At 39.2% G+C, this 17,034-nt stretch overlaps 1 protein-coding gene across 1 annotated transcript in view; it reads left to right on the top strand.

Annotated features, from left to right (window-relative positions):
- Positions 1-3,732: 3,732 nt before the first annotated feature.
- Positions 3,733-17,034, top strand: part of Nudcd3 (NudC domain containing 3) — a 98,482-nt gene continuing 85,180 nt past the window's right edge. The window contains 2 exon segments of the mRNA XM_048786314.1: positions 3,733-4,153; positions 9,139-9,467. Of these exon segments, the coding sequence (XP_048642271.1) occupies positions 3,767-4,153; positions 9,139-9,467 (716 nt within the window). The 5' untranslated portion in view covers positions 3,733-3,766.

Below are 17,034 nucleotides of genomic sequence, written 5' to 3'. Positions count from 1 at the left end.
GATGATAGGATTTTCTGACTTCCTTCTATTTCTTAGCAAGATGAATTTAATATTAATCCAGTTTTTTTTGGTAGTTGTATAGCTCATTTTTTCTTATTGCTGAGTGATATTTTGTTTTATGAATATACTACACTTTGCTTAGCCATTCGTTTATTGAGGAAATCTTGGTTGCTTCCAAGTTTTGACAATTATGAATAAAGTTGCAATAAATATTTATTGTAGGTTTTTGTGTGGACATAATTTTCAAATAAGTTGGGTAAATATATAAGAGCACAATTGCTGGATTGTATTGTAGGATTATATTTAGCTTTCTATTAACTTTATTTTCAAAATAATTTTATATATTTTTTGAATAGGTAATGCATGTGGTAATACCATGTGGTATCAGATTCAAAAGTAAGTCTCTGTTCTCTTTCTTTTTTAATTTAAAAAGTGCTTGCTTATTTTTTTAATTAGTCATACATGACAATAGAATGCACTTGTATACTTTGATATATCATCAAATTATATCCCATACTTTGATGGGATATAATTTCTCATTTTTCTGAGTATACATACTGTAGCATCACATTGGTCATACAGTCACATCTGTTCTCTTTTATACTGCAGTTTCTGTTGATTTTCCCTCTCTGGAGACTGTTTTATTTCTTATGATAATTTTAGATGTTAAAGAAATTATTGAAAATTTTGAAATATAGTGAGATGACAGCAAGTCCTTTCAAAGTCTATTGAGGCTCACCCAACAATTCATTACTTCTTCAGGGCAGAGATTCTCAGAATGTAGTATGTGAACCCTCCGGGAGGCGGGGTGGTGGGGTGGTGGTGTTGGTTTGCTTTCAAGGTCAAAATAACAATATTATTTGCCTTTTTACTATGTTAGCATTGGTGGTAATGGCCCCAAAGCAACGAAGGTAAAACTGTAATTGTCTCAGCAGAAATCAAAGTACTTGCACTGCTAGGGTATTGTAACAAAGCACCATAGACTAAAGTGGATTAACAGAAATGTATTCTCTTACAGTTCTAGAGGCTGGAAGTTCAAGATCAAGGTGCTGTCAGGATTGTTATCTGGTGAGGGGGCTCTTTTCCTGGCTTATAGCAATCTCATTGTATCCTCATTTGATCTTTCTTTTGTGTAGAGATCAAAATGGAGATCCTTTAAAATTAAAAGCTTCAAATAGTCCTCCCAAACCAAATACTCCTATGGCAAGTATGGGGGACAAAGGAGCTAAAAGTGACATGTCCTCTTGGCTAGCACAGTCTAACTAAATCTACATCTGTGTATATCCTTACTTTTGTTCCTATAAATTGCAACAGTGTTCATAAGACTAAAGAGAAACAATCTAGCTGCTTCTCCCCAGTTTGATCAAACTGCATAAAATTCATTTTTCCTTTTTATATCTTTTGCTTATTTCTTAGGCAGGCAGGCCTAGTGGCTGCCAGTAACAAGACTGCTAATGTCTTTTCCTTTTGGTATATATCCTGGTGCCAGGGATATAGCTCAATTGTTAGAGTGCTTGCCTTTCATGCACAAGGCCGTGGGTTCTAATCCCCTAGGCAATACACACACACTCCTCTAAAAAAGAAAAGATACGAGCTCTATAGGGTTGGGCCCCACTCATTTGACTTCATTTAACCTTAATTACCTTACTGAAGTCTGTATCTCCAAATACAGTCACAATGGGGGTTAATGCTACAACATATGAATTTGGGGGAGACACATTCAGTCCATAAAAGGCACCAAACTCCACTAGTAGGCATTGTAGCACTATATTATTCACTGCTTTGCACTTCTGGTAAAAATTAAAAATATATAGTTCCACTTATGAGTGTTCCTGATGAAGTGTTGAATTTTTAAATTTTATTAATTATTGACACTTGAGAAAAAAATCTTAATATTCTGTGTGATGAAGAGAACTACACATAAAATACTTCTGTTTCATATTGAGGTGGCAGTTGCTTCGATGCAAAGCACTTGGACAATTGAGTTGTCAGTAAATGAGTTAAACCTCTTTTCATGGACTATCATGTCTACTGCATGATAGAATGAAGTAAGACTGTCACCTCCAGGCAAACAATTGATGGTATTTAATGCCAATAATAAAGTTCAAGTTTTAAAGCCAAAATTAAAAAATTTTAAAACATACATCCTACCTCTATAAGCTTGACAGCTTCCCAATAACTAAAACATTCTCTGGTGAGGTCAATGGGAAACTAATCCAATGTGACTTTTTTTTTTTTTTTGTACCAGGGTTTTAATTCAGGGGCATTCAACCACAGAGCCACATCCCCAGCCCTATTTTGAATTTTATTTAGAGACAGGGTCTCACTGAATTGCTTAGCACCTTGCTTTTGCAATCCTGTCTCAGCCTTCCAAACTGCTGGGATTACAGGGTGGGCCACCTCCCTGGCCCAATGTGACTTTTTTTTTTTGACATTGTGTAATAAAACTAGTGAACATTTGGAAGAACTGCATAACATAGTGTATCATGTGAGGATCTTACTGTCTTCCATTAATCCAGACATTAAAAAGATTTGCAAAAATGTAAAACTGTTACTCTTCTCACTAAATTTTTACTGCTTTGAAGAATATTATTTTTTCCTGAAAAAGAATGTTAACATATGATGTGTTTTTATGGTTATTTAAAAATGAATATATATTTGAAAAACTAATTTTAATTTCCAATATAATAAATACTGATAAACAAAACTAATACAAACCAAAATTTTTGGAGTCTTCAACAAATTTTAAGAGCATAAATGGGTCCTAAGTAAAAAAAACTTTTCAGAACCACTGCTCTAGGGCAATTTACTTCAGTGTGACTTTATTTAAAATTCATCAGAGACCATACACTGTGAAGATGTTAACTTGCAGATTTTAGTCCAGTATAGGTGTAAGTCATTTGTCCACTAGAAATGATTACCTACAGTTTTATCATCTTGTAGAACACCAATCTGATTAGCATTTATTCCAACCATCTTACATTTAACATTTTCTTAAGATATCTGTAAACACCCAGTTCCTCAAAAAACTCTTTGAAGCAGTTTTACCATATCTCTGGTAAAGTTTTTTTGAGATTATACTTTGACACACACTTAGGTACATATGACACATAGATATATATCATAGTACACATAACACAGACTTTTATTTCACAATGATAGCATATTAGATTCTTTATTTTGCACGGGGCATTTCCAACTTATAAGTGGATGCATTCTATGTTTTTTTCTTGTCCTTTTAAAGTCATCTTTAATTTCTTCTGTTGCAACAGGCCTGAGTTTCACTCAGACTCTTTTATTGGGGGGTGCGGGTGTTCTGGGGCGCTTTACCACAGAGCCACATTCCCAGCCCTTTTTATTTTTGAGACAAGGTCTCTCTAAATTGCTGAGGCTGGCCTTTAATTTGGAAATCCTCCTGCTTCAGCCTTCGGGCTGCCTGGATTACGGGCATGCACCGAGATATCTCGCCTGACCACAGCTCTGTATTAATTGAAATTCATACAAATAACAAGCACAGAATTTCCCTTCTCCGACCTACTAACAACTAAACAAGCACCAGGGTCCGAGGTTTACCTAGGGGCTAGAGACATTTGGGCGGGAAGTTAACACCACAACACGTGACAAAAACCAACGGATGATGTGATGCTACTCACTTCAACTCTTCCGCCCTCTTCGAACATGGCCGCTAGGCACGCTCTGCCCAGTAACCATCGGCTTTCTTGTGCGTAGGAGCCACAAGGGGGCCCACGTCAGGCTCTTTTAGCGAATGCTGCTCTGGGGCAAAGCCCAGTGGGGCAGCGGGGGCCGCGGAGAGCATACTCGGTTTGCAGGCAGGAACAGGCGCGGACCGGAAGTTCCACGGCCTCTCTGTCCGGGGGAGCCGTTAGGAGCGCACGCCGGAAGTGGTCAATTGGCCGGTCCGAGTTGGTGCCGGTGGTGGAGTCCCTCGGACTGCGGAGACATGGAGCCCGGGGCTGCTGAACTATATGACCAGGCCCTGCTGGGCATCTTGCAACACGTGGGCAATGTCCAGGACTTTCTGCGCGTTCTCTTCGGCTTCCTCTACCGCAAGACTGATTTCTACCGCCTGCTGCGCCACCCATCGGACCGCATGGGCTTCCCGCCCGGGGCCGCACAAGCTATGGTGCTGCAGGTGAGGAGGGGAACGTGTGGGCCGTGGGGTCACCTCCCGGCACCGGGCCAGGATCCCATACCCTCGACCCTGCGCGCAGCTCCTCTCAGGCCTCCGCTTTTCCCAGGGATCGCCGAGGTGACCCCGAACGAATGGCCGTGGGTAACTTGTGCGGATCAGATATCAGGCTGCTCTGCGGTGGGAGCATCTCTGGCACTATGTCGGAGGTACCTGGGTGTCCGAAGCAGCCAGTCGGCTATTGGCCCTGCTTCACGCTTACGATCATACTCTACGCAGTGAGGGGGACTGCTGGATGTAAGGTGAAAACAGTGTTAGGAGAACCAGAGGAAAGACATTTACAATAGCAGAAACTTGCACGTTCCAGAGCTACCAGACCAGAGGTGGCAAGGATAACTGAAGTAATGTGTTGATCTGTGGGTGTGGCCGCTTGTTCAAATATGATATCCCAGGTCGATATGATTATTAAATTTGCATTTGGATTTAAATCTATACATCCCAGGTTAATTTGTGTGTGTGTGTGTGTGTGTGTGTGTGTGTGTGTATGGTTGAAGCACTCTTAATTCTTATTGAATGAGGTTGACCGGGCCCTTTTGAATGTAGTAATAAGCATTTTCTGAATATGTTTTACAGTTGGCTGCCACAGACACTGGTGATGTGGGTGTTTAAATACTGGTCTTGTTACTTGTGACGCTTACAGTTAAGAAAATAAAACACAGAATATAATAGAGAACTTGCAGGACCACTTAAGCAATAGAGCTGGTTGAAAGGAAAGGAATAGGGAATTGAGAAGGTTTTTGTAAGAGAGATGGGGCTTTTGACAAAATTGAAAGAAGTATTCAGGTGAGCATTGAGTGTAGGAACCTGAGAAGATGGAAATACTGCTGATACCTCCCATGGTTCTCTAGCACCTATAAAGTGCTTTGTATTTCTGTCTGAAATTTTATTGCAGGCTCCAGGATGATGATCAGGTTTTACTTTCTTTAGCACCTCCAGGAAGAAACCAAAGCTTAGAATGACCCAGTACCTACAAACATAATGATGGTCAGGTGAGAAGTGAGGTTGGCACTCCATTAGGGTTTCAATTTCAGAATCAAAGGCCATTATTCCTCAGCCTTATTGGAGGCCCAAGTACCTTCTGAATGATCAGAGAGCTGTCATAGGTGGTTTTTAGCAGGACATTATGGCAGTTTAATGAAATCTTGTTTCTTGATCTTCAAAGTATCTCTGAAATAAAGTTGAATTTTATGTGGTAGTTCAGTAAGGTTGAATGATATGATAAGAACACACAGCCTATTCATCATAGCTTTCTTTGGGGGGTACTTTTTTTTGGAGGAGGGATTGAACTCAGGGCCACTTAAACACTGAGCTACATCTCAGCCTCCTGAGCTGCTGGGATTATATGTGTGTACCACTGTGTACAGTAAAAGATTGCTTTTTGATTACAAATCTCTCTGTGCCCTCTGCCCCCAATCACTCTGCTACTGAGCTATATGCACAATTCTTTCCTTTTTTTTGGTACTGGGGATTGAACCCATGGGCACTTAACCACTGGACCACACATCTCCAGCCCTTTTTTGTATTTTATTTAGAGACAGGGTCTTGCTGAGTTGCTGATAGCCTCGACAAGTTGCTGATAATCCTTCTGCCTCAGCTTCCCGAATTGCTGTGTGTGCCACTGTGCCTGGCCTTCCTCTTTCTATTTTTATTTTTGGCAGTACTGGGAATGGAACTTAGGGGTGCTTTAACACTGAGCTACAACTAGCCCTTATTTACTTCTTATTTTGAGACAGGGTCTCACTAAGTTGCCCAGGCTGGTCTTGAACTTGGAATCCTCCTGTCTCAGCCTCCTGAGTCACTGGGATTACAGGTGTGAACCACCATACTCAGCCTGCGACCGAATCTTGCAGGAGATGGAGGACTGGAGAGATCTGAAATAGAAAAATCAGAGGTGGAGAACATTTTGGGGAATAATCATTGAAGGGCAGTATGTTTCACAGAAACCAAAGTGAAAGTCTCCAGCAGATGACTAAAAGGGGTGTCTTTTTTTTTTTTTATCCCCCTGGAAGTCTTCACAAACATCAGCATTACCCAAGAAACTTTTAAAGTACATTCTTTGGCCATTTTTGTTGGATAAATATGGGTGAGTTCTGTGTAATTGTTTTCACAGAAGATCATGTGGCAGGAGACTTGTAAAGGTGATTTCTATATTGGCAAAGTTGTTGAGGGTAGGACAATAAAATATTGAATCAGATTAAGTGGTTTGATAACAGCACAGCATTATCTTTGGGTGGGGGTAGGTCATCTCCTGACCATTCCCATTTATCTGCCTCTTAGGGTTTTTTTCTGTTCCTGATTGGCTGTCATAAGATTCCTTTCTGTGACTCCCTCACCTGAGGTGGGATGCTTCAGCTCTCTGTGAGATGGGTTGGATGGGTTTGTTGTCCAGTGTTGTTGGACTGCTTTCTGGAACTTGAAAGCTTTCCTCTGATATTTTGGGGAGAGGACTGTTGGTATAGTTAGTGTAGGGTGTCTTACACATTTCCTCCCAGTCTAAGCAAGTATGAGTATGGATGTACAACTTGAAAGACCCTTAGCATAAATGATATATGTGAAAATTGCATTCCATTCCATAAGGTAGTGTATGTTTTAAGAAAACATGCCATTTTTGATAACTTGGTGTTTATCTTGGAGTTCAGTTTGAGAAGTACTGCTAAGTAGAAGTCCTCAGTATAAGAATTGGGAAAGCCAGCTGTGTCCTGTTCCTTATATAGCTTATTGGGAAATATTGGGAGAGTCACTTCACCTATTGTCAGGTGAGGAGGTTGATTGGAGGTCAGGTATGTCTCTTAATCTAGTATTCTGTGATTCTAAAATGAGTACTAGAACATGTGGTAGCTGGGAGGTCTTTGTGATTTGAGAGTACTTCTAGGTTGTGCTGGTCAGAGAAGGTTGGATGTGCTGAGTATTAGAGTTAGTATGCACTCTGAGGACCATCTGACCCCCCACAGTGGGGGTCTTGTGTTAGAAGTTTTAGATTGTGAGAGAGGTTCTTTGCTACTTTGCTTTTTGAAGTTAAGTAGATCTAGGACCTTGAGAGGAGGAGTGGCTCTGAGTGCAAAGGACCTGAGCTGTTGTCAGGATGAATGTTGGAGAGAAATGAGTCAGGACTTCCGCTGATCTGCAGAATGGAAATGGGTCTAGGATTGTCTCCAGTTTTTAACCTTATAGGATTTTATTTATTTTCCTCTGCTTACATTACCTTTTGCTGCTTGTTGTGTCATGTGTAATTTTTTACTATACTTTTTTTTGACAGGACTGTGGGTGAGTTACTTGATCCCTCTGAGCCTTATTTGTCCTCATTTTTGGAATGTTGATGGAGTATTCTTCCTGTGTTATTTTATATTTTTCTTCTAGCAATGGGGATTGAAGTCAGGGACTCATGCATGCTAAGAAAGTGCTCTTACCACTGAGCTCCATCTCCAGCCCATTCTTCACAGAATTTTCAAGAGTGTTTTTAGAATTGTTCAGCACGGTTCCTATGGTAGCACCTGTCTTTTGTTCTGTCTTCCTGTGTAGTGTACAGACATTGTTATCAAATGCCTTCTGCATTTTAGCCTTCTGGAATCTGACTCCCACCCATTTCCCCAGTTAGTTTCTTAGCTATTCCTTCAGCTACTACAGAGGCTCTGTTTCTTGATGAGTCTACTTCTTAGAGCTGTAGCATTTGGAAGATTTGCCTCTTCTTTCAGGTCCAGTTGAGATCTCCTTTCTACTTCCTCTGATTTCTTTCATCAGAAGTGCTCATTCCTGCCTGCAGTCTTGACAGGACATCAAGTATTCCATCATGCCCCTCTTGTATCAGAGTTGTTGGGTGTGGGTCTGTTTTAACTTTATACTTTTTTGATGGAGGGGTCTGAGTATCTTCAGGGGTGTGACTGAGTTACAGAAAATGGTAAGGACTTGTCTACACACCAGATCTGCAAACGTAGAAAGTTGTTTTTGATTTTGTGTTCCTCATATATTGTTAGGCACACAGTGGATGTTTGTAGAATCGAATGCCCATGCCTCCTTTCAGCCCTCAGTGTAGGAGGGTAGCAGCAGTTCAGTAAGATTAGGTGCATTTTTTTTTTTTTTAAACACTTTTTTTTGTGTGTGTGTGTGGGAAAACTGGGGATTGAACTCAGGGGGACTCAGCCACTGAGCCACATTTCCCAGCCTTATTGTGTATTTAGAGACAGGGTCTCACTGAGTTGCTTAGTGCTTTGCTATTGCTGAGGCTGGTTTTGAACTCGCTATCCTTCTGCTTCAGCCTTCCCAGCTGCTGGGATTACAGGTGTGTGCCACGGCGCCCAGCTAAATAATTTTATTTTTTTAATTTATTTTTTATGTGGTGCTGAGGATCAAACCCAGTGTCTCACACATGCTAGGCAAGCATTGTACCACTGAGCTGTAACCCCAGCCCAGCCTAGGTGCATTTTGAGGATTGAAGTTCAACTATATTTTCATCTTTCATTTTTTTAAAATATTTTTTTTAGTTGTCAATGAACCTTTATTTTATTTATTGATATGTGGTGCTGAGAATTGAACCCAGTGCCTCACACATGCTAGGCAAGCACTCTGCCACTGAGCCCCAGCCCCAGCCCCTCATCTTTCATTTTTGAGTCTGAGTTGTTGGCACCCTCACAGACCCACAGTACCAGGAGAATGTTCTTTGCATTGTGACTAAGATTGGGGCCTATAAAAATTATGATAGCTAGGATCATCTATGTAAATATTGTTAGTCTTAGCTTGTTTTTGATTTTGTTGATTTTGATATTTTACTCTTAAAGTTTTTGGTGAAGTTGTAGCACATTTCCATTTTTCCAAAGAAAAGTTTTCTGTTTACTTCTTTTTTATTCTATATTTTATTTTTGCTATATTTCTACAGGATGTGTGGGACGGTACTGGGCAAATGAACTGACTGCTGGATTACTATTTGATTTTAGGTATTTAAAACCTTTGATCAGATGGCCCGTCAGGATGATGAGAAGAGAAGGAAGGAACTTGAAGAGAAAATCAGGAGAAAAGAAGAAGAAGAAGAAGCTAAGGCTGTGGTAACTGGTACAGCTGAGAAGGAACTGGTCCCAGTCCCAGTTCAGGAAATAGAGATTGACTCTCCTGCAGAATTAGGTGGGCCTGGGGATGCAGAGAAAGTGCAACCTCCAGGCTCACAGGATGCTAAACAGGAAGTGGCTGGTGGCTTGGAGGAGGCAGAAGCTCCAGGAGCAGCGGCTGGTGCTGCTGTAATCCCTCAGGAACCACCAGCACTCCCCAGGTAGGAAATCCTCCTCTGCAGATTCCTTCTTTCTCTCCTAACTGGTGGTTGGGTTTATCCATATTAGTTCTCATTTGTAAAGCACCAATTCTTTATCTCGGTATTTATTTAGCTTTGGGAATACAGTTGACTTGTCTTCTTTCTTTTTCTCCCTTGTAGGGCAGTATCTTTCCACAGTCATTTAACCAGTTGAGGGCCCGGCCAGAATTAAACATGACATGTAGAGGTTTAGCATGAGCATCTTGATTTTCACATTCTCCCTGTAGGAACACTGCTAGGGTATGTGTCACATGCTCAAGATATGATGTACACTTGAAGAGGCAGTTCAGTGTAGGAGGCCTGGATTCACATTCTTTCTCTCCCATTTCCTGAATGCACTACTTTGGGTAAACACTGTAATCTTCTTGTGATCCTAATAGGACCTATCTCATAGGGCTGTTGTGAATTTTAAATGAACTGCAGGTCAAGCAGCTAATAAGTGACAGAGCTTGAATATGCCACTGGGTTTTTCTGCATCAAGGCTTGTGCTGTATTGTACTCAGTTTTCAGGAGATATTTTCCATATAATATCAATGAGTCATACAGTCTTTCCTTGTGGTCTGGGTAAGGAGAGCTGGTAGGCCTTGTGTGTGACTTGGGATAGTGTCTGCAGGACAGTTGTGATCTTCCTAACCTACTTTGTTTTTAGAAAAATCTACTCTTTCCTCTTTGATAGGACTGCTTCCTGCTTTACTTCTTTTTTTTCCTTCCCGTGCCTTGCACTCTAACCTGTTTTGGGTGAAGTTTTTTCCTCCCCATATTTTTGGTTGGTGCATTATAGTATACTCAATGGCAGGATTTTTTTTTTGTGTGTGGGGGTGTTGAATCTAGTTTCTAGTTAATGAAGCAACTGAAAAACTTGGAATGACTTGATATGAAGTTCTATAAAGAACAGGATAGGGTAAGGCTACAGTTTTTTTCAAGGATTGAACCCAGAGATACTTAACCACTGAGCTATATCCCCAGCCTTTTTTTTTTTTTTTTGAGACAGGGTCTCACTAAGTTGCTCAGAGCTTTACTAAGTTGCTGAGACTGGCTTTGATCTTGTGATCCTCCTGCCTCAGCCTTTCAAGCTATTGTGATTATAGACATGTGCCACCATGCCCAGTGTAAGACTACAGTTTTAAAGGTCAAGCTAAATAATGGTGTTCAGAGAAAACAATTTTTGTATGGGAAACCACATTGATGAAGAAGGGCAACAGGTCTTGAATATGGAGTTCTGGAAGAGAAAGTACAAAATAAAGCTTTGGAGTCCAAAAGTGGGGGTTTAGGGTAGAGAGAGACTTCTGATGTTTCCTTTTAGCTTGAAGAACTTTCTTAACATTTGTTGTAGTGTATATCTGTTAGTGATGAATTCTGTCTGCTTTTGTTGTCTAAAAATGCCCTTATTTCATCTTAACTTCTGAGGATAATTTTGTGGAGATAAAATTTCAGGTTGACACATTTTTTCTTTCAGCTTTTTAAAGAATGTCATTCCATTGCTTTTGGCTTACCTTGTTTTTGATGAGAAGTGAGTGGAACTTCTTTATTCCTTTGTATGTGATATATTCCCTATTCCTACCCCCTGGGCTGCTTTTAATATATTTTCATATACTTCATGAGTTTCAGAAATTTGATTATGATTTGCTTTTCTTTGTGTTTATTTTGTTTGGGGATTTTTGAGCTGCTTCTAGCTCCTATCTTCACTTCCCACCCCCTAGTTTCTTTTCTCATTGTGCTTCCTTTGAAATAGTTTCTGTTGTCCTGTCTTCAAGTTTACTATCTTTTCTCCTTTAGTGTCTATAATCTTTAGTTAAATTCATCCAGTACATTTTTTTGTTTTGGTTTGTATTTTTCAGTTCTACATGTTCTCTTTGATTCTTTTTTGTGGCTTTGATTTCTTCTAGTATTGTTTTCTTTAAATCTTTTTGTTTATCCATGTGGGTAGCTAGTCAGCCATTCAGGTATTTAAAGTCTATCTGCAAATCCCATTATCTCAGTCATTTCTTGATTTGTTACTCTTAACTGAGTTTTCTTCTAATTTTGGATCATGTTTTCCTACTTCTTTACATGTCTGGTAACTTTTTTTGGGGAGTGGGGTGAGATACAGGGGATTGAACTCAGGGGCACTCAATCTCTGAGCCATATCCCCAGCCCTACTTTGTATTTTATTTAGAGACAGGGTTTCATTGAGTTGCTTAGTGCCTTACTTTTTGCTGAGGCTGGCTTTGAGCTCATGATCCTCCTGCCTCAGCCTCCCGAGTCACTGGGGTTACAGGTGTGTGTCACCACACCTGGCATATGTCTGGTAACTTTTGATTGGATGGTAGATATTATGAGAAGTGTGGTGTTGAGTCTCTGGATTTCATTTTCTTCCCTTAAAGAGTGTTAAGTTTTGTTTTTGTAGGCAATTTGTTTGCATATCAGCATTTTCTTTCAAAGTTTATTTTCAAGCTTTATTAAGGCATGTCTTGGTACCTTCTATTCTGGGGCAATTTTGGAATGTCTATTTTGAAATGCTTTGGGTGTTCAGTTAGGTCTTCCCATTTTGACTGGTTAAAACTTGAACATCTTACTGCCCTGTGTGAACTCTAGGAATCATCCAGATCAGTTACCCAGGTATTTTCTACTTGCCTCATGGAGTTACACACTACACATATGTAGTTTAGTGTTCAACCAAAGACTTAAGGGACCTCTAAGCAGTTTTTTTTTTACAATGTTTTTAGTTGTAGATGGACACAATACCTTTATTTTATTTATTTATCTTTATTTGGTGCTGAAGATCAAACTCAGTGCCTCATACATGCTAGGCAAGTGCTCTACCACTGAGCTACAACCCAGGCCCCACTAAGCAATTTTTTGGAGTTCTGTGTGTACTTCTCTTTAAAGAAATCAGACAGGAAGATGAAGGTTGAATAGGCATAGTTGTTTGTGTTAAGGCTACTGTAACAAAATAAAATAGCTTGGGTGAATTATAAATAGTAGACATTTACTGCACGCAGTTCTTGAGGCTGTCAAGTTTCTGGCATTCAGTGTCTAGTGAAGGTCTATACATCTTAGTCTTCTCACTGTGTCCTCACATGTAGAAAGGGTAAGGGAGCTCTCTAGAGTATTTCTTAAATGGTACTAATACCAGTCATGGGGAAACCCCTTAACCTAATCGGGTCCCGGAGTGCCATCTCTTAATAACACCATTTTGGGGTTTGGATTCAACATATGAATTTGGTGTGTGTGGGGGGGCTTAGACAGTCAGTCTCTAGTGATGTGCACTTCAGTTTTATTTATTCTAGTATTACATCAAAAAATTTTGGAAGAAGTCCTCAGAGATTGGGTGTTTGATTTGTTGTCTATAAGTTGGGAAGCCCCAACTAGTACAGTTCTAAACCACTGTAATAGAGGAAAAAAATGCAATAAAATGAGCCACAGGAGAGTTTTGATTTCTCAGTGAATATAAAATTTATGTTGACATTATATTGTAGTATATTATGAGTGCCATGCATCATGTCTAAAAAAAGTGCGTAACTTACTTAATTAGAAAATACTTTTACTTATAAAATAATAAAAAATGCTAGTGATCATTTGAGCTTTCATTAAGTCAATGAACACATAGTATCTTTATTTATTTTTATGTGGTGCTGAGGATTGAACCCAGTGCTTCACACATGTGAGGCAAGCACTTTATCACTGAGCTACAGCCTCATCCCCAAGTGATAATATTTTTGTTCGTGGAGTGTCTTATCGTAATGTTGATGGCTGTTGTGGTTGCTAAAGGTTGGGGTGGCTGTGGCAATTTCTTAAAATAAGGTAACAGTGGTTTTTGTTTTTGTTTTTGTTTTGGTACCAGGGATTGAACCCCCAGGGGCACTTAACTACTGAGCCACATCCCCAGCTCTCTCTCTCTCTTTTTTTTAATATTTGTTTTTTAGTTTTAGGTGGACACAATATCTTTATTTTATATTTATGTGGTGCTGAGGTTCAAATCCAGTGCCTCATGCATACTAGGCAAGCACTCTACCCACTGAGCCACTAACCCCAGACCCCCCCCCCCCCCAGCTCTTTTTATGTTTCATTTTGAGACAGGGTCTTGCTAAGTTGCTTAGGACATTGGCAAGTTGTTGAGGGTGGTTTGAATTTGCCTCATGGAATCACACACTACACATGTGCAGTTTAGTGTTTAGCCAAAGATCCTCCTGCTGGGGCTGGGGATGTGGCTCAAGCGGTAGCGCGCTCGCCTGGTATGCGTGCGGCCCGGGTTCAATCCTCAGCACCACATACAAAGGTGTTGTGTCCGCCAATAACTAAAAAAAAATAAAAATATTAAAAAAAAAAAAAAAGATCCTCCTGCCTCTGCCTTCCAAGTTGCTGTGATTATGGGCGTGTGCTACCATACTTGGTAACAACAGTGAGTTTTGCACATTGATTGACTCTTCTTTTCATGAAAGATTTCTCTGTGGCAGATGATACTGTTTTGATAGCATTTTACAAACAGAACTTCTTTTAAAATTAAGTCATTCCTCTTAAACCTTGCTGCTGATTTATCAACTAAGTTTATGTGATATTCTAAATCCTTGGATTTCATTTCAGTTGTATTCACTGGAAATAATTTCCATCAAGAATATTTACTCATCTATAAGAAACAATTCCTGTTAATGTTAATCTGTAAAGAAACAAATCTGTTAATGTTTTATCATGAGATTGCAGCAATTCAGTAAAATCTCCAGGCTCCATTTTTAATTCTAATTCTCTATTTCCACCGCATCTACAAGCAGTTGCTTCCTCCATTGAAGTCTTAAACCCCCGAAGTTATGCATGGGGATTGGAATCAACTTCTTCCAAACTCCTGTTAATATTGATATTTTGACCTCTTGCAGTGAATCGCAGATTATTTTAATGGCATCTAGAATGGCAAATTCTTTATGGAAGGTTTTCAATTTACTTTGCTCAAATCCATTAGAGGAATCATCATGGTAGTTATAGCCTTACAAAATTTATTTCTTAAATAATATGACTAGAAAGTTGAAATTAGCTGGAAATAGTGGTGCATATGTATAATCTCAGCTACTTGGGAGGCAGAGAAAGGAGGATCACAAGTTCAAGGCCAGCCTTGTCAATTTAGCAAGTCCCTGTTTCAAAATAAAAAATTTAAAAGGGGGCTTGAATGTAGCTCATTGGTAAAGCATGCTTGGGTTCAATCCTTATATAGCCAAAAAAAAAAAAAAAGAAGTTGGTTGAAATTATTCCTTGACTTTTGGTTAAAGAATGAACATCGTATTAGATATGAAAACACTTAATCTCATTATACATTATCAGAGTTCTTAGGTGACTAGGTACATTGTTGATGAATTCAATCATATTTTGAAAGGAGTCTTTTTCTGAATAGTAGATCTCAATAGTAGGCTTAAAGTATTCTGTAAATCATCTTGTAAATAATGTGCTGTCATGGGCTGGGTTTGTGGCTCAGTGGTGGAATGCTTGCCTAGCATGTATGAGAGGCACTGGGTTCGATTCTCAGTGCCTAAATAAAATAAAGGTTCATTGAAAACTAAAAAAATATTTAAAAAAATAATGTGCTGTCATCTAGGCTTTGTTTTTCCATTCATAAAACACAGGCAGAGTAGATATAGTTTAATTCTGAAGGGCCCTAGGATTTTTGAATGGTGAATGAATTCTGGCTTCAATTCAAGTAACCATTAGTTTGTAAGAGAGTCAACCTGTCCTTTGACGCTTTGAAGACAGGTATTAGGTATTGTCTTCTCTTTAGCTAAGAAAGTCCTAGATGGCATTTTCTAATAAAGGCTGTTTTATCTGCATTGCAAATCTATTGTTTAATGTAGCCACTTTTTTTTTTAACCTTTATTTATTTATATGTGGTGCTGAGAATTGAACCCAGTGCCTCACACGTGCTAGGCAAACTCTCTACTACTGAGCTACAGCCCCAGTCCTATAGCCACCTTTTTCAATTGTCTTTTGAGTAAATTGCTGGAGCTTCTATATCAGCACTTGGAACTTCATCTTGCATTCTTCTGATAAAGGGATAACTTCTTTCATTAAATCTCCTGAACCAATCTCTGCTAGCTTCAAAGTTTCCTTTTGCAGCTCCCTCACCTCTCTTAACCTTCATAGAAGTGAAGAGAGTTGGAGCCTTGCCCTGGATTAGACTATTTTTTTCTTTTTTATTGTTTTTAGGTAGATGTGACAATATATTTTGACATATTATACATACATATGGAGTATAAGTTATTCTAATTAGGATCCTGTTCTTTTGACTGTACACGATGTGGGGTTATACTGGTCATGTATTCATATACAAGAATAGGAAAATTATGTCTGATTCATTCTTCTGTCTTTCTTATTCCCATCCCCTCTCCTTTTCTTTCATTTCTCTTTGTCTAATCCAGTGAACTTCTTGGATTAGACTTTGGCTTAAGGGAATATTATGGCTGGTTTGATCTTCTGTCTGCACCATAAGAACTGTCTTGATATCAGCAATAAACGAAAGGGCTGGGGATGAAGCTAAATGGTCAAGTACCCTTGGGTTCAATTCCCAGTACTGCAAAAAAAAAGAAAGAAAAAAAGAAAAAGAAACGATTGCTGACATGGATATTGTGATGGTCAGTTTTATGTGTTAGTTTGGTGAGGCGACAGTCCCCAGTTATGCAAACACTCATCTGAGTAGTATTGTGAAGGGATTTGTAGAGATGGGTAAAACCATAATTGGCCAACTTTAAGCAAGGGAGATGGTTATCTTGCTGCTGGTTCTGTTTCTCTGGATGATCCCTGATTGATAACATGTTTTCAGGGTATAATGTTAAGTGAGAAAAGGAGAATTCAAACTAGTACCAAATTTGAAAATTATTTAAAATTATATACATTCAGAGGAAAGGAAGGCCTAGAAGGAAGTAAATACTTAATGGTGGTTATCACAGTGGAGAAATTATGAATATTTTTTCATCTTTGTCCCTTACTGTATTTTAAAGTTTTCTACAGTGAGCATATGTTTTATACATGTTTTTTGTATTTTATAATTTATAGTTTTCTTCGCTTTTTTTATATTTATTTTTTAGTTCTAGGTGAACACAATATCTTTATTTTGTTTTTATGTGGTGCTTCACACATGCTAGGTGAGAGCGCTACCACTTGAGCCACATCCCCAACCCCTATAATTTATAGTTTTCAAAGGAAATTTGTTTTTGATTGCCAATTAACAAACTAGAATAGCTGTGTTATTGTCCTGTAGAGATTCTACTTTTTTGTTCTTGAATCATGGAGTTTGGTTCTGGGTTAAAATTCAGGTTAATTTTGTGAGTTCTGCCCTAGTATAAAGTGAAGACTTGGGTGTGTTTCAGGAAACTAACATTTCTGCTTGGTAGCCTTCACTATGGGTCAGATTGGACTGCTGCAGTAAGAATCCTGATTTTCCAGCACTTAACAAGGACTGCAGCCTTCTCTCTCTTCAACTACTGTTTTTTCATGAACAAAATAGCAAGTTGAGGCACAGATCTAGAGAATGCTGCATCTAAAACATATTTTGGTGGAATTTGAAAGTTCA

The sequence above is a fragment of the Marmota marmota genome, unplaced genomic scaffold, assembly GCF_001458135.2.
Source record: "Marmota marmota marmota unplaced genomic scaffold, marMar, whole genome shotgun sequence".
Taxonomy (NCBI): Eukaryota; Metazoa; Chordata; class Mammalia; order Rodentia; family Sciuridae; genus Marmota; species Marmota marmota.
Note: the sequence above shows the minus strand (reverse complement) of the source record. Positions and strands in the feature narration are given on the sequence as shown.